Source organism: Lampetra planeri, chromosome 16 (assembly GCF_965212315.1).
Source record: "Lampetra planeri chromosome 16, kcLamPlan1.2.h2, whole genome shotgun sequence".
Taxonomy (NCBI): Eukaryota; Metazoa; Chordata; class Hyperoartia; order Petromyzontiformes; family Petromyzontidae; genus Lampetra; species Lampetra planeri.
This window is the reverse complement of record NC_136122.1, coordinates 12,406,030-12,430,957: the sequence shown is the minus strand read 5'-3', so window position 1 is coordinate 12,430,957 and position 24,928 is coordinate 12,406,030. Positions and strand designations below refer to the sequence as shown.

General features: G+C 53.7%; 1 protein-coding gene across 2 annotated transcripts in view; it reads right to left on the bottom strand.

Annotated features, from left to right (window-relative positions):
• Positions 1–24,928, bottom strand: part of TRPM5 (transient receptor potential cation channel subfamily M member 5) — a 52,244-nt gene that overhangs the window by 18,927 nt on the left and 8,389 nt on the right. For both annotated transcript variants that reach the window (XM_078601629.1, XM_078601630.1), the window contains exons 2-14: positions 17,199–17,275; positions 15,911–16,079; positions 13,576–13,756; positions 11,644–11,810; positions 10,421–10,598; positions 9,596–9,660; positions 8,753–8,950; positions 6,176–6,281; positions 4,689–4,807; positions 3,546–3,995; positions 2,725–2,892; positions 1,207–1,336; positions 356–501 (exon numbers count right to left, since the gene is read on the bottom strand). In XM_078601629.1, the coding sequence (XP_078457755.1) occupies positions 356–501; positions 1,207–1,336; positions 2,725–2,892; positions 3,546–3,995; positions 4,689–4,807; positions 6,176–6,281; positions 8,753–8,950; positions 9,596–9,660; positions 10,421–10,598; positions 11,644–11,810; positions 13,576–13,756; positions 15,911–16,079; positions 17,199–17,275 (2,154 nt within the window). The remainder of the gene's footprint in view (positions 1–355; positions 502–1,206; positions 1,337–2,724; positions 2,893–3,545; positions 3,996–4,688; positions 4,808–6,175; positions 6,282–8,752; positions 8,951–9,595; positions 9,661–10,420; positions 10,599–11,643; positions 11,811–13,575; positions 13,757–15,910; positions 16,080–17,198; positions 17,276–24,928) is intronic.

The window sequence follows — 24,928 nt, the reverse complement described above, 5'->3', positions numbered from 1 at the left end:
GTGTGGCCGTATTATGGCCCAAGAATGAAAGGAGAGCGCACACACCTTTGCGCGTTGGTGGTCTAGACAAGGCTGAGAGCAGTGTATGTGCGATGCGGTGGCGACACGCCTTCGTCGTTAGATCCGTTGGTGTCCGGCCTACAAGCGAAGGCTCCTGTTGCACGGACGGCTTTCCTTAAAAGCTACAGATCCGAACAAGACGTCGGCATTACCGCGACACCAGATTCGTGCGCCGCCGGATCCCACCGCCGTCCCCGGCAAACCTCCACGCGCGCACGCCGCATCGCGTCACAGAAAAAAGAAAAGAAAACCGACGTAGCCGCGAGGCTCCCCGGTGGTTGCCGTCGGCGAGCACCTGCGCGGCGCTGTGGCTAAAGAAGGCCTCGGCGTTGGCCTCGGAGGCGAGCTGCAGGCACGTGGCGTTGCCCCATGACGGGCTCTGCCGCACGAGCAGCTTGAAGGTGCGCGCCTGGCTCGTCCGGTAGCACTCGTTGAGCACGGCTGCAGTTTCCCGGGAAACAAACAGCAGCGGCGGCAGCAGCAGCAGTGGGAATTACTCGCAGCGACAGGGTGCATTTAGTGGTGCACGCAAGCACGTGAGTTTTTGCTGGCCAGCCCTCCCCACCGCCCAGTTTATTTATTTGCCCATTAAATCCAGAGACTGCTAACAACTTTTCAGAAGGGTCCTGCTAGAGTTTCTGCAGTGGGGCGGGGGGGGGGGGGCGACGATTGCTATGCATATTTACAAAATCTGGTAATTGTTTAAAATTAGGCACCGTGACGCCGGCACACAGCGGCCTACTCTTGCGAATGGCATCACGGGGAGATCTTTCACATCCACTGTGTAGCGGGTGGCGTAATGTCAGAGTTAGGGCGAGGCCTACGGTGAGGGTGAGGCATGGAGTGGACTGAACCTTCGCAAAGCGACGGAACACCCTCCCTCCCACCAGTGGCTAGACAGGCGAGCTCACTTGCCCTGCTTTAGGTCTTTTCTAAAGACCCGCCTGTTGTTTCGCCTCCAGGCCTACACTTCCCAAGTACGACCAGTGGACTCTGGACTCTGGACTCTTTATAGTTCCTAACTTCGTGCATGGCGCGCCGAGGTCCCCGGGTGAATCGCGCCTGACAAAATGCAAATTATGATTCATGACGTTTCGTGATCCTGTCGGGGGTTCTGTTCGGCGATGACATCGACGCCCCACTCACCGACAGACATGTTCTCGCACATCACCATGAAGTCCTTCATCTCCCGCGCCGCCTCCGCCTCGACCTCCAGGCGCGACAGCCCCTTGAGGATGCGCATGGCGGCCAACATGGACGCCACCGAGTTCTGGCCCTGCCCGTGGGTAGCGTGCGCACACACACATGGGGAGAGTTGAGAGAGCACGCGCGTCACACACCCCTTCCTGGGTGCGTGCAACGGGCAGGACGAAGCGGTTCGGCTCTATGGACACTTGCCGCAATCTCGTGGTTAGCACGGTTGGCTACGTATGGCGCAAAAGAAGTTAAACGTGCAAAATTTATACGTATTTTTTGTTACCACTGAGCTGTGTGCAGCTTTTTTTCAGAAGCAAACTCATCACAAATTGTAGCTCAACAAAGTGGCTTATCACGTGTGGAAATTTATTGCAGCCAAATACTTACGTTGATTCTAAATGTGGGGGGGAAAACCAGAGAAACTCGGAGAAAAATCCACACGACCACAGGGAGAACACGCAAACTCCAAATGTATAGCAGGCAAGGTAGTTAACATCTCCTAGCTACCGTGATGATGAGAGAGACACGCAAACTCCAAATGTATAGCAGGCAAGGTAGTTAACATCTCCTAGCTACCATGGCGCTGCTACACACCCAATTTCCATAGAGCGGCTTGAGATGCAGTCTCATTTTGGACGTCACACAAATCCCAAATGGTGTCGTCGTCGTGTCACGCCTGCCGTGCGCCCCACTTTCAACTGCCACGCGACCACTCCGTCAGAGTCGTGGGGAAAGTCGCTTCGACTCCACACTTTTCAATTGGTGAATGGATTAAGCGACCAGGCGGCCAGCCCCCACGACTGGGGGTTGCGACCCGTGAGGTACACAATGCCGGGGACGCATCGCGCGGAGAAGAACATCTCACACTGCCGGGAGAAGGGAGCAACTACATGGAAGGGCCTCGTCCTGAGTGGCGTGTTCTTACGCAGCTGACAAAAAGTGGGAAATCAATGTCCCACGAAGGCTTTGAGATCTCCCAGGGAGGCTCCTCTGAAAAAGAGGATGCCATGGAGATGGAAGCCATTTTTAGAAAAAGTATATATTTACTTTATTCAGTTGTTTATACTCTAAAGTGTTAAGCAGAGGTGGTCCCCGCTTTTACGACGACGTCACCACGCGTTCCTGGAAACCCCATCGTCACAAATCGGATCGTCGTAAACGGGGCCAGACTTTCCCAGAGACGCACCCCATTACCGTCTTGGTGAGGACACAAATGTACGGTCAAGCCGTATTGTTCAAAAAAATAACTAAGGGGTGGGGGGGAAGAGGCTAAATAGAAGAAGTTTATTCCATCACCTGTTGTGTTCGCGTGCAAGTGGCTCTGCTTGCGATGCAGCTCTCGCACTATTTTGGTCGAAGACAAAACCCCAAAAATGTGATCTTCTTCTTTGAACGGTTTGCCTCTGGGCCTAGTCATATTGCCGCAAACCAAGGCCCTGAACCCACCAACCCACCGGAGTGCCTCACCATTTCCCAGAAATAGAGCGCCATTTGCCTCCGGTTCTGCAGCACGGCCCAGATGAAGAGGTCCCTGTACGGGTACATCTTTGGCCTCGTGGAATCCTCTTCAAAGGTTGGCGAGTCGGTCTCGTCCGTGTAAGCCTGCTCCACTTCCTTCACCTTGCTCTTGAACAGCTGAGGGCGACGAAGTTAAGCAACGGTGCGATTAGTGGAAATGGCCCATTTACCCTGGGGGGCAATTGCAGTTTCATGTACATATTATTAACTTTCCCAGAAGAATAGGTTAAGAAAATTTACGGAATGGATAAAAAAATATATATTTATATATACATCCTTCCCAACATACATGCACCCCCTACTCACCAAACAGGGCAAAATAACAGTAATTAGCATTTTGTGAATACATTTTATGACAAAATAAGTTCAACGTCAGATTTCATCTTTTTATCATCAGAACACTACAGGTAAACTTCTAAATCACGTGACGCCCTGTGGTGGCCACTAAAGAGAAACAATTCTTTAACACAGGATTTTTGGTGACCCGCATTACGATTCGTTATTGTGCCTTGGGTCATATCGGCGCGGAAGTAAAACGTCGTGTTGTCAGACCCTCCTCCGCCCGACTCGGCCGATCGATAAAGTTCTCACGCGACGGAACAAACAATTGCCGTTCACAAGGTGTGACCGGGAGCATGAACACACCCTCCCAGAGGTTCCTTTAAGCGCAAGGTGGGGGGAAGGTGGGGGGCCTAACACCACCAAGGGCCTCGCGTCCAAGCAGCGATCGGGAGCGGCGACGGTAACCCCGCGCGGGAGCGGCGACTCACGGTCTTCAGCGAGCTCTTCTCCGTGGAGCCCTGGTAGATCGGCTCGCACACGTCACCCAGAAAATCGTGCAGCACCAGCGACACATCGCGCATCGTGAAGCCCGGCTTGCGGACCACGTCCGGATTGCTGCCGCTCAGCGGGCCGCCGTTGGCCTCGTCCTCTGCCACCGTGGCGGCCGCGTCGGCTTCGTTGCTGCCGCTGTCTTCGTCGTCGTCGTCGTCGTTCTTCCCGAAGAGGAAGGATCCCCCCTTCTCATCCTTCCGGCGCGCCAGCTTGTCGCTTAGCAGCTTGTGCAGGACACTCTTGGGTGCCGCGGCGCGGTACAGCTGCTGCAGCCGCTTCAGCGTGAGGAAGGCGCCGATGTTGACGCCGTTCTCGACGAAGAGCTTCACGAAGTCGGGTTTGTCGCTCACCAGCGCCACGTGCATCGACTCCTCCAGGTCCTTCGCCTGCAACGCACAACGGACGCACGCTCGGGTCGCGGCCACGGCTGGCACGCTACGACGCGTCGTCTTACCAGCGCGTGGCGGCTCGTCGATACCACGGACGCCGGGGCTGGGCTCCGCTGATGGGGTGGTGGTGGGGGGACAAAAAAAATAAAACCCCACTCACGATGCTTAACTACTCATTGTAAAGATGATAATGTGCCCAGAGTTCAATTCAGTTTCTGAAGTGGCTCTCTGCTCGCGATAGCGAAGCGTCGGGCGTCACAACGCGAACAACACCACACGGCGGAACCCAAAAACCACGTCAGGGGAGCGGCGCACGGCAGCGCGACCACGAGAGACGCGACGCGCCAGAAACGAGCGGCGTTCGGCTCAAGCTGTCGTTCGTAGATAACGACGCTGGCTCTCTACCATCAACGGCGCCAACGTCCAATCGTTCGCCCCTCCGATTATCACGGTTGTTTACGTACGGTGCGAAAGAAGTTAAAAACACGTACGTGCATGTAATAGTTTGTTGCTAAACACATTTGTAACGTTCGTAAAATTTCACGTGAAAAGAGGACATCCAAGAAAAGCGGGACGAGCCCTGGCCTACATCGGCGGGCTGTGCGGCGACAACCGCGGGAAACGACGCAGGGCCGCGGAGTCGCGCAAGTTTACAAACAACCAGGCACCTGCGTCAGAGCCTGCCGTTACCTTCCACGCGATGTTGCCGTTGAAGATTTCGCTCTTGGCGATGTCCATCTGGTTCCAGGCGAGCGCCAGATTCAGCTCGTCCTTGTACTCGGCCGCCTCGTGGCTCTTACCGCGGCACGCTAAACGTGCACACGGCAAACGACAGACAGATCCCGCGGACGGCTTTTAGCAGACCGATGATGCAAGCGCCGTAAAGCGAGCAACCCACGGAGGGTGGCACGGCGCACGACGAGGTGAGGCGTCGTCGACACCTCGATACCTCGCCGATCTCGTCAAGGAGCATAAACCATCACACAAACTCTGGTCATTCTCGCAGCAGCAGCTTTTTGGCTGGTCCATCGAACAAAAATGGTTACCGCATCGCGCGCTTTCAGATGTGCTTCTGCGGCCGTCTGGAATGCTCTTCCTTTTGATATTAGGAAGCCACTGGAGCCATGCACTTTTAAGTCATCTAGATTGAAAACTAATTTCTTTAGAACTGCTTTTTGTGTTTAGTTTGTTGTTCTTCCACTGCACCTCAGATTAGCACGATTGGCTATGTACGGTGCAAAAGAAGTTCAACATACATCCTTACATGCTTCCACACCACACTAAGCACTCAATTAAGGCTGAGTCAACCTAGGAGTGGCCCAGGACCGTTTCTGATACTATTTTCCACAAACTGGAGTCGCCTGGCTGAGTGCACTGTGTTGATCATACAGCACAAGTCTTCTCAAATTGTGAACATCCCACAGCAAATGCCACAGTGCTCATTTCAATTGGTGGCCCCGAGTCAGTGGCAGAAATTCCACATTCCTATACCAGGGACCAGTCCCGCCAGGCACACTGGGCAACGTAACCTCGGGGCCAGCTTACACTGATCTGACAATGTGTGTGTATGTTGAAGTTCTTTCGCACCGTAGGTAGCCAACCGTGCTCATCGGAGATGCGGGGGAAGAACAACAACGACACGATTTTTGCGGTCGCCCAGTAATGGACACATGGAAGAACGGGACAGACGGAGGGAGAGGACATGGACTGAGGGACAAACAGAGGGATGCGTGGATGGGTGCACGGATGGATGGGGAAGGGATGGAAAATAGAGAAAGAGAAGACCACCAAGTCGTAGGGATTGACGTCAGAGGGGCTGACGGAGTGATGAGATTCAAACTGACGGGAGGTACGGACGAGCGGACAGACGGAGAGATGTATGGAGGGACAGCGGCGCTGACAAGCAGACACAGGAATTGGTTTCCCTTTTCCTGAAGACGACCGCTTGCGTTGCGATCGAAACGTCGTAGTTTTCTGTTATTTTTTTTATTATTTTCTTCGAACCTATCTACGTGACTTCTCCGAAAGACCCAAGAACATAAATAGTAAGAGAGGATTTATAGACAGAAGGATGGACGTATGACTAGAGAGACAGAGGGATGGATGAGTAAATCGAGCGGCTGACCGACAGTGGGTGGGGTGGTTGAGCAGACAGTCGGACGGGCAGACGGACCGACCTTTGAAGAGCGATTTGAGGATCACGGTGTCCATGGGCTCCGCGACCTCATGCTCCTCCTCGGTGAGCGCCGTCAGCATGTTGGACTGCTCCACGATGCTCTTTATCTGCACGGGGAGAGAGTGGGTGGGTGGGGGGGGGCGATGGAAGACCAGTTTCAGGTTGTGCTTTGAGCTCCTGCTGTAATTTCAAACTAAACACATTTTTTTTTAACCAGGTAAGGCCCACGGAGCTATAGTAGCTCTTTTTCAGAAGCGACCTGCCTCTCACAAATGATAGCTCAACGAAGATGATGCCAGTTGTAATTACTGGTGAAACGTCGTTCCCAGATTGTAAATGTTGTGGATGTACTCTCCAACACACCGGTGTGCTGTACTAGTAACGAATTGGCACGTTCTGTTTACGTGACAAACCTTACAAGTTGGCTGTGTCGGGTGGTGGCGGGTCTAACAACACATTTATATTTACGGGATCTAACCCAAAAAAACCTGTATTATGGAAAACATTTGTCCCAAAAGGCTGCATGTTAAACTCAACGAAGTGGCTTATCACGTGGAAATTTATAGCAGTGGCCAAATACTCTAAACGTACATTGATTCTAAAAGGTGGAGGGAAAAAACCAGAGGACACGGATGGAAATTCACGCGACTACTGGGAGAGAGACACCGCAAACTCCAAATCCACAGCAGGCGTCAGGGTCGAGATGGAAACCACCATGCGAGGTAGTTAAGATCTCGCCACCGCGGCGCCCTGGACTCTGTACCCCGGGGGGCTCAAATACTGTCATGAGTTTTCTGAACCCGCGGTTCAAATAACACGAGCTCAGTCTGCCATCTCACAGCGGGGCCCGAGCACCACACGGCCCTGGGTGGCGGCCAGTGTCGTGGCATCGCGGCCCGAGGCCGAACCGCTGTCGAGGCTTCCGCTCGCGTTGGAGCGAATGGCCCGCGGAAGCGGACATCACAGAGCCGCCTCATAAAGTGACCTCGAGGTCCAGCGACACAGCAGGGGGTCAAGCATTAACCCGACCCACCCTGCTACACCGAGTAATGTGAGTTCCTTCACAGTCAAACCAACATTTTCAATTCTTAGACATGGAATTTTGCCAAATTAAATGCACAACTATATATATTTTGGGTTAATTTTTTGGCGAACTGACTGAGACCATCAACTCATTACACAAACACCCGGGTTAATGGCAGGTGGCTGTAACCTGGATTTGAACCCAGGATCTCATAAGTGGAGGCTCAGGGCTTTGACCTCCCTCCGAGCCTCCCGATCACCTCCAGAGTGCAATATTTATTTCCATCACAAGAGTCTGCGGAGCTCGATTCCTCGACACAGCAGCTACGAGCGACGGTCAAACATGCGGGCAGGGCGGCGCAGTGGTAACATTTCTGCCTCGTAGGAATAAGAGCCTGGGTTCAATTCCCGACCTGGGTGCATCTCTGCAAGCGTTGCATCTGGGTCCCCTGATTTCCTCCCATAGCTAAAGACATAAAGAATTGTAACTGGTATTGGCCAAAACATCCCCGATGCTGAAAAAAAAAATGCTGGAAAATTCACTCAGTTGGTATTACACACAGGGCAGCAACATGACCCCGTACCCCTCCTGGGAAAAATTGGCAGGACCCTCTTGAAGAATGGTCTCGAGACTCGCCGAGGTCTTTCCTGAGTAAACAAGCGTAGGGTTACTAATAATAATACATATAAATTCACACAAGTGACACTTTGAAATTGAGTCGGGCCACAATTCATCGCAATGCCAAATGTGACATTTACAGTAAACACTTTAGACGTATTTTTTTTAAACCATCAATTAAATTACAATTTCAAAACGAAAGGTTACGATGTCCTTTCACTCATCTATCAGAATCTAACCGTGATTTGGGCCGTGAGAGATTTGTGGGGTTTGGAACAGGAGGCCAATTTGCTGGAGGCGGCTGTTCCCCGAGATCTGGCAACGTGTGGGAGCCGTCAGCGTCTCGTACATCACGCAACGCCCACACGCGCCCGAGCCGCGCCTAGACTTACGCAACCAACGCTCACGCACACGGAGCTGGTTTCTGCGCGCGGAAACATCCACGGCGACCACGACGCCGCCGCCGTACCCAAACGAGCGTCGTCGGTCGGCTGTAGTCTCCACTTGCTCGGCTCCAGCCGGCGGTGGATATTCCACATTGCTATGGCAACGAGTAGATGGGTGTGCCATAAGCAACGGGGCGGTGACGCGGTCGAGCGGTGGCGGATTCGTCAACTCCACCACCTCCACCACCACCTCCACCACCTCCTCCACCTCCACCACCTCCACCACCTTCACCACCTTCACCACCTCCACCACCTCCACCACCTCCACCACCACCACCTACACCTCCACCACCTCCACCACGTTCACCAACTCCTCCACCTACACCATCTCCTCCACCTCCTCCACCTCCACCACCCCCTCCACCTCCTCCACCTCCACAACCACCTCCACCACCACCTCCACCACCTCCTCCACCTCGACCACCTCCTCCACCTCCACCACCTCCACGACTGCCACCTCCACCACCGCCTCGTGCCTCCCCCTCCTCACCACGTCGGTCCACTTGTCGAGCTGCTCGCCGCTCAGCTCGTCCTCGTTGGGGAAGGCCGCGTGGTGGTGGGTGGCCACCATCTCGGCGGTGATCTCATCGGGGGACACGGACACCACTGCCGTGATGATGTCGGCGATGCCACCGGAGCCGCCCAGCACGAGGCAGGGCGTCCCGTTCACCACCGCGTCCTGCACCGTCTGCCGATGGTGGTTGGGGTGGGGGGGGGAGGGTGGGAGAAGGGAGGGGGGGGGTGCGTATATGAGCTGCTGCCGGCCGCCACCGCCGGGTAATCGGCGTCGTTCGGACGTCGCTCCGTCGCCTCCTTTCGCGTCGTCCACTCGGAGCTTCCACGCTCGGTGATCGTCCCCAGGACTCTCTCTCAACGTTCTGCCAAGTTTTGTTGTGGTGCCGCGTTGGCCGGAGTGCGTGAGTGCTCAACTGCACCGACCGTGCCGTATCAATTCTGCTTCACTATCGACTCTGCAGCACGGACTGTTTTGCCTCAACCCACCACGCACCCCACGCTGCTAAACTCTGCAACTCGCCTCCCTCCACCCAAGACCGTCCGCCAGCTGAGCCGCCTCATTCCGCGGTGACGAGGCCACTGCCCGGCTCGCCAAACGAAACACTTCGCAGCCCGTGCGACTAAACCTCCGCTCACTCCTCACCATTCTCCCCTCCTTCGACGACTCGTACTGCAAAAACCGCGGGACTCATCTCCGTACGCGGACGGACCACCCGGCTGAAGCCGATCGCTCGCCCCTTTGACCGACGATCGCTTTCTGAGGCCGCGAGCAGCCGCAGCCGGCCGAGGGATTTGCGGGAGACCGCCGCCCACCCACCTTGAGCACCTCCAGCTCGCCGCCGATCAGCACGTAGAGCACCGGGATCTCGATGCAGCCCGTCCCTGTCGGGCAACACCAACCCGCATGAGCCATTAAGCGGGGTCACACTGGGGTCGCTTTGGTCGCTGGGGTCGCAAGGGTAACTGGGATCCCTAGGGCCAAGACTCCCCTCGGTCACTCCCGCAATAGCGAACAGCCCCTGTGGGCCTTCTACTTTCTTACAGCCAGAGCGTTCGTTGCGAGCGACTTAGCGTTTGTCTGAAAGTTGGTGATCATGATTATTATGATTGGTATCCCGCTCGTCTACCCAGGAAATGCCCACCGAGTCTCAAGAACCTTCGTTCAGGAGGGTCCCGTTGAGTTTTCTCAGAAGGGAGGCGATGTTGTTGCCGTGTGTCATCCCAATTGAATCATTTGCAGGAAATGTTTGCAGCCTTGGGATGGTTTGGCCAATGTTAGATACATAGCTATGGCAGGACACCGGGGAACCTGGAGGAAACCCATGCGAAACAGAGGGGGAGAACGCACAAACTCCGCACGGAGAAGGCACCGCACTTCGGAAATCCAACCCAGGAACTTCTCCCTTGCGAGGCACACGTGTTGCCGTATTGCGCTACCCTCAGAAGTAGAATCAGAATCTTTACTTAGACTGAAAGAATCCGGTGAACTATGGAAGAACTTTTTTAGAGATGTCCGCCCTGCCGGGCAGATACACTCAACTGCCTTCTAATGTGTTTTTGGGACAGCGCAAAGTTCCGTGGGGCACGGTTTTGAGTTGGCAGCCACCTCCCCCACGCTCATACCCACGCGTGCATCGCTCACCACCGTGCATCGTCTTCTGCTTGGCGATGAACCGCTCAAGGTGCACGCGCAGCGTGTGCACGTGCGTCGACCGCTGACCCGTGCTGCCGTCGTCCACGAGCAGGAAGTGCGAGTGGTTCTTGTCGAGCGGCAGCAGGGGCCGCTCCCAGCCTGGCACCGTGTACTCCTTCCTGAGACCCTAGGCGAAAGCAGTGGACAGTACAGCACCACACGATTTATAATAGTAATACTTTCCTCTTGCATTTGCACAGCGCTTGCTTAAATTCCTCGGCAGCTCAGGGCGCCTAAGGTCACGCATCTCATCTCGAACTTCCGAAGGGTAACCCGCCCCCCCCCCCCCCCAGCGGCAGCATTCCCTGTGCGGGTAGAGTGAGTGAACTGGCTGCTTGAGCGCCCTGAACAACCCGGCCCTGCGCTGCTCCATCTCGTGGCTTGGCCCGGCCCCGATCGATAGGCACCGCGGTGGCTAGGAGATGTTAACTGCCTCGCCTGGTATGCAAGAGGTCGTGGGTTCGATCCCGACCCTGACAATGCCTGCTGCTGTATATTTAGAGTTTGCATTTCTCCCTCTCTCTCCCCCTGTCGTCACGTGGAAACTCCGCTTTTTCCCTCCACATTTGTAATCGACGTGCTGCGGTAAATTCCACGTGATGGTAAGCCACTTCGTCGGGCTGCCATTTGTGATTGGCCAGGTCGCTTCTGAAAAAGAGCTATGACAGCTCAGTGGGCCTTACCTGGTCAAATAAAAATACAGTAGACTCTCGATTATCCACGGATCGCGATGCCAAAAACTAACGATCGATGTGCGTGCTCAGTGATAACACATTCCTGCTCCTGCGCCGAAGACTTGGCCAACTAAATGGAAAGCAGAGCCACGGCAATCAAAATCAATCAAACTCCGCCCACTATTATAAAGATATGCAACTACTGTGCTGTAGAGGTGATCGTGTGGATTTCGGATTAACTGGAGCAACATGTGTTTAAGCACGTGACATGTAATAAACATTTCCAAGAATAACAATGCGATACTGTTTTTAGATTAATATTTTGGGCTTAAGGAAAGAACCCATGGGTTATTAATTCATGTCAAAATCTCAGCTGCGCAGTCAAAATCCACAAATCGGAAAAACCGCACGCGGATAATCGAGAGCCGACTGTAGTTTAATTTTTGTTGGATCGGTTCGGGGTGCGACGTGGCCGGGCGTGGGCGCGTCGGCGCTCACCCGCTTGTTGAGCAGCGCCTTGCGCCCGGCGAGCTGCCCCCACGGCACGATGCCGATGGCCACCACCTTGTGCTCGGCGGGCGTGCGAGCCATCGAGTGCTCGCTCACCGCCTCGCCGATGTGGCGCATCACGCCCGTGAGCAGGCCGCCCGTGATGAGCCACGCACCTTGGGAGAGCACGCGGAGAGGAGAGAGTGGAGAGAGCGCGGAGAGGAGAGAGTGGAGAGAGCGCGGAGAGGAGAGAGTGGAGAGAGCGCGGAGAGGAGAGAGTGGAGAGAGCGCGGAGAGGAGAGAGTGGAGAGAGCGCGGAGAGGAGCGAGTGGAGAGAGCGCGGAGAGGAGAGAGTGGAGAGAGCGCGGAGAGGAGAGAGTGGAGAGAGCGCGGAGAGGAGCGAGTGGAGAGAGCGCGGAGAGGAGAGAGTGGAGAGCGCGCGGAGAGGAGAGAGTGGAGAGAGCGCGGAGAGGAGAGAGTGGAGAGAGCGCGGAGAGGAGAGAGTGGAGAGAGCGCGGAGAGGAGAGAGTGGAGAGCGCGCGGAGAGGAGAGAGTGGAGAGAGCGCGGAGAGGAGAGAGTGGAGAGAGCGCGGAGAGGAGAGAGTGGAGAGAGCGCGGAGAGGAGCGAGTGGAGAGAGCGCGGAGAGGAGAGAGTGGAGAGAGCGCGGAGAGGAGCGAGTGGAGAGAGCGCGGAGAGGAGAGAGTGGAGAGCGCGCGGAGAGGAGAGAGTGGAGAGAGCGCGGAGAGGAGAGAGTGGAGAGAGCGCGGAGAGGAGAGAGTGGAGAGAGCGCGGAGAGGAGAGAGTGGAGAGCGCGCGGAGAGGAGAGAGTGGAGAGAGCGCGGAGAGGAGAGAGTGGAGAGAGCGCGGAGAGGAGAGAGTGGAGAGAGCGCGGAGAGGAGCGAGTGGAGAGAGCGCGGAGAGGAGAGAGTGGAGAGAGCGCGGAGAGGAGAGAGTGGAGAGAGCGCGGAGAGGAGAGAGTGGAGAGCGCGCAGAGAGGAGAGAGTGGAGAGCGCGCAGAGAGGAGAGAGTGGAGAGAGCGCGGAGAGGAGAGAGTGGAGAGCGCGCAGAGAGGAGAGAGTGGAGAGAGCGCGGAGAGGAGAGAGTGGAGAGAGCGCGGAGAGGAGAGAGTGGAGAGCGCGCAGAGAGGAGAGAGTGGAGAGAGCGCGGAGAGGAGAGAGTGGAGAGCGCGCAGAGAGGAGAGAGTGGAGAGAGCGCGGAGAGGAGAGAGTGGAGAGAGCGCGGAGAGGAGAGAGTGGAGAGTGCGCGGAGAGGAGAGAGTGGAGAGAGCGCGGAGAGGAGAGAGTGGAGAGAGCGCGGAGAGGAGAGAGTGGAGAGCGCGCAGAGAGGAGAGAGTGGAGAGAGCGCGGAGAGGAGAGAGTGGAGAGCGCGCAGAGAGGAGAGAGTGGAGAGAGCGCGGAGACGACGGGTGGGGGGGGTGAACGCACGCGGCCAGCGGAGGTGGTCCATATGGCCAAGGCAGGGAGCGACGCATCGCTGTGTGGCGCACACATCGTCGCGAACATTGAAAACTAATTTCTTTAGAACTGCCGTTTGTGTTTAGTTTGTTGTCCTTCCCCCACACCGCCGATTAGCACGGTTGGCTCTGTACGGTGCTAAATGTGGTGGTGTAGTTATGGTCACAGTTAGAGGGGCAGGTGGGAGTGGTTAAGGACGGGTTAGGGTAGGGGTGGTGATAGGTGTAGTGGTAGAGGTTGGGGTTGTGATAGGTGTAGTGATAGGGGTGCTGATAGAGGTTGGGTAGTGATAGATGTCGTGATAGGGGTAGGAGTGGTGATAGGGGTTGGGGGTAGGCCTCGTCGGAGCTTTGGGGTAGGAGCAGGGAGTAGCAGTAGGATGGACTAGCGACCTCACACACGCAGGGTCGGACCGCGCGTCGCACCGCACGCGCTCTGCGCCATGCCGCATCGCGCCACACCGACCTGTGCTCTGCACGGCGCGCATGAGGCCCGTGCGCAGGACATCACGCACCCACGGCTTCAGCTGGAAGTTGGCCTCCCCGCCCACGACAGACATCACCAAGTTGGGCGTGCGCAGCCCCCAGATGCGCGTGAGCACGTTGTACAGCAGGTCTGCGCTCGTCTTGTATGACACCCGCGCGTACTGGTGGCAAGGACAACGTGAGTTCGCATACGCGCATTTTTCATATATATATAACAAAATCATCTTCAGAAGTATTAAATTAGCAGTAGAGCTGGGCTCTCCGACTGCTTAATACTTTCCCGTTTTGAGACGTTCGCCTCCGAATCACAGAAACTGCAAGCGGTTCAGCGTTCATTTTATTTTAGGGAGGCGTAGCGGCGTTGTTTTTAAAGACATTGTTACTCGCCACAGGGGAACTGCAGCGACACGACTGCCCCCTTCCGATGACATATGTATATGTATGTCATCAGAAGGGGAAATGGTTAGGTCATCGATTCGTCGACAAATCGCTCGACTCATCAGATGGCGCGAAAATAGTTCCGGCGGAAAAAGAGTCTCAAATCTGCCGCTGTATTGGAGGTGATGGGCGGGGTTTGGTGACGTCATCGGCAGTCGCGTCACGCTGGGCGTGGCTTCTGTGGAGGGTTTCCCACCTTCAGGTGGCAGGATGGTGGCACAGCCGCCATTTTTTAAGTGACCCAAGTAATGGACCATGACAACAGTAGTCGATTATAATCTCAAGGTGATTCATCTCCTCCATCATCCCAGTTCTCGTTGGCAGCATGGACGCCGATAGAAAAACTGTCAGGGCAAAACGTGTTTGCGTATTATTTGCAAGTCGCCATTTTTCCCCTCGAGTTGTTTGCGTCTCACACTTCTAGGCAACCCATTGATCAATTCAGCCGCCTTTCAATTCGGGGTAGATCCCGGACAGCAACACAAACCTCACGCTAAAGTCCCGTTCACAATGGGTCAACTTGACGAGATTCGTCCTCACGCCCCGCCCCCCGTCCCCACCCCCGCCCACCGCCCCACTCCTATACCGTGTCAACTCACATGGTTTACCCCGAATTCTTGTACAGGGAAATTGAGTTCAGGTTCATACGGCGCACAGCTGTTTCAATACGGGAAATTTTTTTAATATGGCCAAATAAAAAAATTTATGGGACAGCATCAGCATGCAAGATCAAAGACAGTAGCATGATAAGTAGCATCAAGGACATCAATAATCAAATTTAATACTTAAAACTGTTTGAGATGTATAAGGGTACGGGGGTGAGCAATAAGGTCTGAATTGGTCTGTAATTCAGTAGGGCACTGATAAGGGGTTGACAGGTATGCACTCGACAGACGGACAGGGCCAACGCATAAACGCTTTCAACCCTTCCTGTGAAAGTGTTTCAAACTGGGCAAAATAAAATGGTTGTCACAGCACGCGTGGTCAGCGTCTGGTTCCGGCATCACGCGCCACCGATGTTAGCTGTGGCCGGTACTCGATCTCGGCTCGCAAGGGTTCATAGCGCAGCCAGAGCCCAATGCGCCAACCCCCCTCTCGCTTCATGTGAGTATTTGAGTGATTACGGTCCGTTTGCTTAAAGCATACATTTGTTTTAGGGTGTAGTTAGATTTACCCACATCTCCCTACAAAAGAAAGACCTCTGTTGACACTGGGTTCCTGTTCACTCATCAACGGTTTCTGTCTATCAGTTAGGGAACAACTTTCACCTCCGGAGAGTTCATCGGTGATGTCACGATTCCGGGGTGCGACTCTTAAACACATCGTGGTAAATGTAGCGGCACCTGGACACTGGTGGATAACGCAGTCCCATTTATAGTGGACAGCGACATGGGCTTTCCACTGGCCATGATGATAGTGAAACTCGACAATGACACTCGACAGTGACACTCGACAGAGATGTTACACAATTCAATACATTGTGTGGTGGGGAGTAGAGTGAGATGAGAGTGGAGAGGTAGGAGAGTGCATGGAGGGGAGTAGAGTGAGATGAGAGGGGAGAGGTAGGAGAGTGCGTGGAGGTGAGTAGAGTGAGATGAGAGGGGAGAGGTAGGAGAGTGCGTGGAGGGGAGTAGAGTGAGATGAGAGGGGAGAGGTAGGAGAGTGCGTGGAGGGGAGTAGAGTGAAATGAGAGGGGGAGGCAGGAGAGTGCTTGGAGGGGAGTAGAGTGAGATGAGAGGGGAGAGGTAGGAGAGTGCGTGGAGGGGAGTAGAGTGAGATGAGAGAGGCAGTAGAATGTGTGGAGGGGAGTAGAGTGAGATGAGAGGCGAGGCTCTTCATTGTGCGTTCCGTGTCATCTCCGTGGCACATGGTGGCACCTTGCGCTGGGACTTGCCCAGACCCTGGCAGATAAAGTCGCCGTAGGCATCCGTGGGCTCGTCGCTGGTATGCAGGTCGGGGTTCCACACGGTGTCGTCGGGGTGAGTGTTGTTCTGCTGCGCCAAGTGAGTGTGCAGAGCCATGGAGGAGCCGCACTGACATGTCGCCCTGCAACAGGGATGCCACCACCAGTGTCCTAATTCATCGTCGGCATCAGCGTCGTGATCGTCATCATCATCAGCGTCATGATCGTCATCATCATAGTCATCATCGGCATCATCATTATCGTTGTTATCATCATCATCATCAACATGGTCATAAGCACAGTCATCATCAGCATCATCTTTGTAATCATCATGATTGCTGTCATGCACTTTTCAGGACAACACTCTCTTGTGTGATATTCGTGCAAATTTTATCAAACCCGGAACGGGCAGCAAGGCGGGAAGGGCATTCTAGAATATCGGGACAGCAGCAGGGAAGGTGCCACCTCAAATTCATCATCAGAAACTGCAGCAGCAACAGCAGTTACCAGCATCCCTGACATTACATCAGTAACAGCAGGTTTAAAATAACGCAGAGCACTGCCAACATCATCATAAGCAGCAGTAGTTATACAAAGATTAAGATCTTCCCTGTAGCCTTAATAGACTGTTGGGGCAAGTGCTGTCAGCGAGTAGAGGATGGGTGGCCAGCACCTTGCCCGGCCGCCTTTGTCTCCCCAGTAGTTAAACCGTTACCACTACCACATCAGCATCATTATCACCATCAGCAGCAGTGACATAAGGGTCACCATCATCCTTCACTCACATTGTTATCAGCAACGTCATTATCATCACATTATCATCAGCAAAAACAGGCGTGCCATCATAATCGTTATCATCGTCAATGATCACTTCATTACCATGGGCACTGTCATTCATCACTGCCATGAGTCACCATTTTCATCAACAACATCATCATCAGCAGCAGCAGAAGCTATAGGTCAACATTATCCAATCACCACCATCACGATGATCACCAGCGGAAACGAGTTTCCATCATCATCATCATCCCACCACTATCATCACCACGATTGCTTAACATCTTCATTACCATAGCAGAAGCAAGAGCATCATCATCACCATCAGTCCACCAAGACCACCACTACCACCACCACCACCACGATCATCATGCTCACGAAGGTCATCGTCAGCGGAAGCAATAGATCATCATCGTCGTAAGCAACATCATCATCGTCGTCCCCATCACCACCGGCGCTGATCTCGGCACCGTGCTCCTACTCACCGCCCATTGTGTGCCAGCTCGATGTCAGCAACGTACGCGCTGCACACGGGGATCCGAATGTTCCTCCCGATCCAGCCCTGCGGCACACGAGCAGCGGAGTCGGCATCAAGTTCCGTGAGTGAGCACCCTCTTCGAGCCGGCACGGCACGGGCGTACGCGACGGGCTGGACACGCCCGCAATGACCACCGCTGCCACCACAATGCACGCTCCGGCCACTTATGAATTAACGGATGTACTACGTTGAACTTGTTTCGCGCAGTATGTAGCCAACCGCGCTAATCCGAGATGCGGGGTAAATACAACAAACTAAACACACACAAAAGCAGTTCTTAAGAAACGAGTTTTCAATCTAGATTAATTAAAGGTGCATAGCTCCATGACTGCACCTGCCTCTCGTTTTTAGGCTGAGTCAACCTAGAGGGGGGTGGGGGTTGGGATGCTGCCGTGGTTGTTAGTGGTCAGCACCCTGGACTTGCGGTCGAGAGGTCGCCGGTTAGACCACTCAACGTTTATTCCGCGCCTCCCATTAGGTCGAGCAGCGTTCTTCACTCATTTTCAGAGGGGGACGAATTTCACCGCTGCGAGGGCCGCCACACGTATGAAACCATTGGGGGTTTTACAGCAGCACGATGATGATGGGGGGGGGGGTGTTCACGTGTTGTGTATTGTCAGGGGCCGCACTAAAGGCCACCAGGGGCCGCCAGGGGCCCGCGGGCCTTGCGATGAAAATCTCCGCAGAAGAACGGCACGCTTGTTAACCCCCCCCCCACACCTGCCCACCCAGAAGTACAAATGGGTAGATCATGTGAATCGTTCAGTCACCTGTGGTGGGCTGAAGTGTGGGTATGCCCCCAAAAGAACCTCTGGAGAGCCCCTCCAAACTTTCCCTCTTGTGGAGGGCCCACCTGCCAGTGGTGGCGTGGGCGAGACATTGCAGGGCTGCACCTTTGCCTTCGCAAACCCAGGGACGGCCTCATGCCAGGTCCGTGCGTAAATTTGCTTCGAGTTGTGCAACACGCGGACGCGGGAACCCCAGCGTACGCTTGGCTCAGTCATCCCGCACTAATTGTGCCACAACCGCGCTCCCGGTGATCAGTAGTTTCACGTGATAAAGATTCGAACGCGAAAAGAAAAGTGGTTGTGCGCTCCCCGTTAATGTTGAACGTCAAAGAGACTCTCCAGGCGGATCAAAAGCTATTTATTGGCAAGCACCTCCGATTAGCGCGGCTGGCCTACGTGCGGTGCGAGAGACGTTCAACATCGTTCGCACGTTACATACCGTGGGCGAGAGCGGGAGCGTCAGTGGCTCGTGCACTGGGCCATGAAACCAGCCACGTGGATTTAATTCCTGGCTGCAGTAGTGTCACCCGGCTTGAGTGGCATCCGAAATGGTCCTCCCCCCAACCCTCCCCCCCCGGGTCCAACTTTTACCATCTTGCACGACTGGCTCCGACTGGCTCCGACTGACAAAGCGCGTGGGGTGAATTGACAAACGGCCGCTAATTTTTTATGATCTAACATCATCATTGCTGAGATGTCAAAGTCAAGCCAAAACCTGGACCCACGCAAAACTGCAAGGAGGCGGTGCGTGGGGGAGGGGCTGAACACAGAGCCACAAACGGCGACTTTGCGATCGCGGAATTGCGCAGGGCGTCAATCATCCGCACGGCGTCAATCATCCGCACGGCGTCAATCATCCGCACGGCGTCAATCATCCACACGGTGTCCGACCGACACGCCGCAGGATCTGTCATCGCATCATCCTCGTGCTTAGCTTTGCGCCAGGCTCCTTTCGCTCGACGCCAGGAACGCGACCTCCTATCGATCGCACCTTGTTGGAGCGGGGCTGCCTCGGATATTTTGGGCCGTTTCGGGGGAAGGGGGGCGGGGGGGGAGAGGACTGCGGTCGGCAACCGCGCGGCATGGAACGTGAATGCCAGCAAGAGAATTCGTCGCCTTAATTTGTCTCGACACGACGCCCCTGCGGCGTTTGGCGCTGCGAGGGGCCACAGCGATCGACCCCCGGCGCACTCGGCCAAACGTTGCCGCGCTGCAAAATTCCGCTTCGAGCTAAAACTTTGGGTGCGGCACGCGGCCGTGTGTGTGTGTAGGACAGAAAAAAACACAAATCTGATCTGGCCGGTAAAGCCGGTCCCCCCTACGCTCAGCTTTGTTACACAAAGACAAAGATCCCCCGTATAGCCTTAACAGACTGTAGGGGCAAGTGCTGTTAGCGAGCACCAATGAAGGCCAGAACGGTCTTGTTAGAGACACACACACACAGACACCTTGAGACACACACACACAGACACCTTGTTACACACACACACAGACACACCTTGTTACACACACAGACTCACAGACACACCTTGTCAGACACACACACCTTGTTAGAGACACACACACAGACACACCTTGTTACACACACAGACACACCTTGTTACACACACAGACACACCTTGTTAGACACAGACACCTTGTTACCTGGGCTTACAGTGAAATGATTTGCCCCTCCACTATACCGCTGAGCACACAAAAACAACAAATACACACACACACATTCACTATACACACGGACACACACTCACTACACACGGACACACATACACACACACCTACACGCATTCACTACACACACACCTACACACACACCTGCACACATTCACTACACACACGGACACACCCCTATATACATTCACTACACACGGACACACATACACACACACCTGCACACATTCACTACACACACACCTACACACATTCACTACACACACGGACACACATACACACACACCTACACACATTCACTACACACACGGACACACACACGCGGACAGCCACAGGGAGTCAGGGACTCAGGTGTCATGGGCGTGGGGATTAATTGTCCAGTCTCCTTTGTCCACTCCTCTCTCTCCACCCATGCCCGTTATTATCCAACAACACCGGTTACCATGCAACCAACACGTGTGTCAACACGTGTGTCAACACGCGTGTCGTTCTTGCAAACAAGATCGCTACCTCTGGATGTTCCCAACAACAAGGACACAAAACGGGGGGCACCACGGCAGACAATGCGGGAGAAGCCACGGACCTACCGATGTCTAAACACACACGACGCGACAGCCCTAGCATACGAATGACTCGCTCATTTTTGCCTTTAAAATAATAAAATATAGCTATGTATATGTTAATATATATTGAGTATATGTTACGTATATGTTGAGTATATGTTATGTGTATGCTATGTATATGGTATGTATATGTTATGCGTTTGTTGAGTATATGTTATGTGAATGTTACGTGAATGTTAAGTGACGCTTGTATTTTTCTACGTCGTCTTTCTCGCCCGCTATCTTTGCTGTCTCTCTCCCTGTCCCTCCTTTCCCTTGTGCTCAACATCCACGCTCTCTCTGTCTCTCTTCTCGCCCGCCCCTTCACTGGAACGAACTTCCCCATCCACATTGAGCGGTCACATTCTCTCACCAACTTTGGTCTCCGCACTCATTGTTCCCGAGCTCACCACGCCACCCCTTCATCTCCCTCTCAGAGCCACCGCCGCCGTTACTGTCCCCTCTTCATATTCTCATTATTATGGCTCTCACCCATTAACCCCATTTCATTCAATCCATTCATCTTCATAGACTGTAATCAATTTCACTCTCACCGCATTCAACGCGTCTTCGCAGATTTGCCACCCATTGCTTCCTTTCATCGATTTCATTCATCTCGTCTCCACCATCACATTCATACGCTGTCCCGTTGTTAAGGCGCGTTATACATTTATTTTAGGACGTGTTTTGTATACGGACATGCGCAAACCTTTTCGTCAATCCACCGGCTGGCCACAGGCAGTGATCACCTCCGATTAGCTACATATGGTGCAAAAGAAGTTCAAGTTCAGTGTCACTCGCCACTGAAATCGGCAGCGGCCGGGAATCGAACTCCAGTCACCGGTTTTATAGCGCAGCGCACGAACCGCTGCGTCACCCCCCCCCCCTCCCCAAAAAAAATTTGCATGGATAATTAATCAAGCAGAATAATAATAACCGCCGAGTCTTCTTGGATAAATAATCGATTCTAAACGGCACAATTCAATTCCCGTCATCGCGAGCGAAAACTGCGATTTCACGCGATGAACTGATTCGTCCACTTTCTGTTCAGATCACAATTATTTCAGCAGGAAGGGGCCCGATGAGCTCCTCGGTTCAGATGTTGCACGGGACAGATCTTGCAATCCCGTCGTCACACGCCCAAACGCCACGGTTTTGCAATCTTTTTTTCATAACCTTCCGAGAAGACCCCGTCGAGGTGGGAGACACTCCCATAACGGTGGGATGTTTTCCTTCGTCCGCGGGGGGGGGGGGGCTCGCAGAGCGAGAGACCGAAGCTGGGACCTGCGGGACAATATTTGGACGAGCGTTGCCTGTCAGCGCCGTCTCAGCCACTCCCCGCGAGTTCGTTGGAAGGACAGGTCAGCCGAGGGTGGACGGCACTCGCAAAGCTCAGATAAACTTTCCCCCTAATCTTTTGCTTATTAATGTATTTTTTTTAGGCCTACGGGGAGACAGTGGCGTGCAGGACCTGCGGAGACGCACGCCCGCACCTACACGCTGTCAACACAATCCAAACCGGTGGTGAAAAGCAGGGGATGTAGAAAGATGGTGAATGGGCTCGCTGCCCCAAACCATACGGGGGGGGGGGGGGGGGGGTCTCACTAAAAGGTGACTTTTTATCAAGGGGGAAGAGATGACAAATGGGAGAAAGCTGTGCACAACCCAACACAGCTGATATAAGGGAGAGAAGGAACAAAACCACGTGAGGCAAACTAAACGAGATTTTTTTTTCTTTCCGCCCCTCCGATTCCGGCTCCCGTCTAATTTGCAGTGGTCATGCCCCCTGACCCTCGGTCCCTGTCCCCCGACCCTCCATCCTGCCAATTTATTTCAGGTGTTGCATGAGGGGGGGGGTGCGATCTGGCCTCGAATTCCCCCTCCGTTCCCTTGAGCTTATGGCTCAGGTGTTCCATAACGCGCCGTAAGCGCACTGTACCTGTTCCCAAGTGTGTGGTTCATGGTTTTTCCAGTTAGTCAAAATAACCTTCCTGGCTACGATACTGAAGGTTTGGAGGCGGCGAGAATGTTGGTGTGGGAGGGCCTTAAGCCCCGTAAGGTCTAATCTATTGATGGGGCCAAATCTGTGGCACGAACCCAGAATTATGATTCGTTTTTTGTTTGATCCTGGAGCTATCGTTTTTCTCGATGCTTTCACGCCAAACGAGCTGCAGCAGCTCAAGCTGCGACCTGCAGTCGGCCCTAAAGTTGGCTTCGTTCCTGGAGGGTGGCCCCGTGGGAACTTGTGTCGCAAAAGCACCAGCGAAGTGCACCACGGCAACAAACATTGGCCACGATCAAACCCACTGCTGGATCAAGGTCTCCTAAAGACATTACAATTTCCTCGCAGTCCTCTGTGCCGGGTTATCCTGGAAGCAAAAGTAGCTCCATATGCTACGGGGCCCGCATTTTCAAGGGCCACGCGCTAAATGCTTTTCAAGCTCTCAATTCCAGTTCAGTGATTCTGCACTTGCTCTATTACTATAGTACTATATTGCCTTCAACTTTTTTGAACGACTGGGTGTTTAAGGTTAGCGATTTGTCGTATTATCTGGCTGTATAGCAAATGAAAAAATACAATTATTTTACTATGAAAGTAAAACATTTGTGTTTTAATATATGTATATTTTAATTTAGGGCCCATTTATGACATATAAATAATTTCCACGGTTTTCTTTTTTCTTTTTGTGGACCAGGACATTTCCGTTCACAACTCCAAGCTTGCAGTGCATCACTCCGTGTCAGAGAACAACCCCAGAAGATGACACAAAATAACTACTCTGGAATGATCTATCCTATTATATCTGAGGCTTTGCACAACATAAGTGGCATATAATTCATCCGATTATCCGCGTTTATATGCACTTTACCGTGAACATAAAAAGGAATGAAATGTACTGATGAGCACAGATAATAATATGATACACTTCAGCGCCCCTCTAATCAAATCGGATATTTCACAGTATACAATCAATTTCACAGAAATCCTGAGCGAAGCACGTCTACAAACCACGCACCGGTTCGCTTTCACACACCGGCCCAAACTCAAGAGACGTCTGGATACTGAAGGCATTTGACTTCTCCCAGACACACCTCTCACCCCACCCCGCATCCCCCACTCTCAAAAATGTTTTCTACAATTTTTTTGGAGGGGGTCATTAAATTTCCATTCACAACTCAAAAGCTAGCAAGTGCATCACTGCGTGTCAGAGAACAACCGAGTAGCACGGCTGGCTACCTACGGTGCGAAAGAACATTGACGCACATACGTACGTACACTCAATAAAACATAGCGAAACGCTACGGCGACTTCATAAACATCACTCGGCATTCTCTCAGGCAGTGTAAAGGGCGGCAGCGAGGTGAACGGGGGCGACAAAGAATGCTCGCAGAGCACAAAGCGAATCACACTTTCGCCGCGTTGCTTCACGACGCACAATAAATATATCCCCATCGCTCTCGGCGCCGCGTTCATCACTCCGTCGAATTAAAGACCAAGTGACACGCTTCCTTTCGGACGAGAGCGACCAACTCCCTAACTACGACGTCTGGTTGTGTGGTGATAATAATGAGAATCACCCCAGGTTTCATTCTGACCCAACCCACAAGGGCCTGCCCGGCAAGCGTGGGGCCCCCGTGCGTCGTCTACCGTTGGGCAGGTGACGCGCTAGAGAGCAAAAATACAAAGCACCGGATGGTGCAGATGCTTATCGGCATACCTACCTCGTGAGTGTCCCGCCATGGAGATAGACTACTGAGGGTTGAGAAGGTAAAGGCGCGGACCTGCAATTGCTCGCTCACACCACCGCCGACGTGAGCGTGCAATTTTGCATGCACGTGTGTACGTTGAACCTCTTTCGCAGCGTACGTAGCCAACCGTGCTAATCGGAGGTTCGGCGGAAGGACAACAAACTGGACACAAAAAGGCAGTTCTAAAGAAGCGAGTTTTCAATCGAATTTTTTTTAAATTGCACAGCTCCCAGCAGCTTCCTAACATCGGAAGGAAGAGTGCTCCAGCGGCCGCAGAAGCACATCTGAAAGCGCCGCGCGATGATGATGCGGTGGCCGCCGTCTTTGTTCGATGTCCAGCCAAAAGCCGCCGCTGCTGCTGCTGCTATTACGAGGATGACCGGGGAAGTTCGCGCGACGATGGTTTATAGCTCCCTGGGGCCACGGGTCACTCTATGTTGTAGCTGGCTGACCCGCGCCTACTGGACATCTGTGAACAAGATCTTCTTCGCCCATCGGATTCCTCTAGAATAAATAAATATTCTGATTCAACACTCAAAGAACTATTTGTGGGACCACGATGTGGTCAAAAAACATGTGATGTTTTGAGAAAAAACGACGTATCAGCCACAGTTTGTTGGAACGCTTCCCGCGGCCTTGCAGACTGCACCAGCGATCCACAGACCGCAGGTTCGGAGCCACTGCTCTAGGAAAGCCCTCTAGAGAGTGTTTGGCCTACCCTTCCTTGTTAGCCAACATCTTGGAAAAGGTAGTGGTAGCCACACCTTACCGGGCCACATGCGACCTCCAAATCGATCGTTGTTGGATCCCCTTTCTACCGCGGCGTGAACAGAGGCGCCAGGAGGGGATGTAAGAACCCCGCTAACATT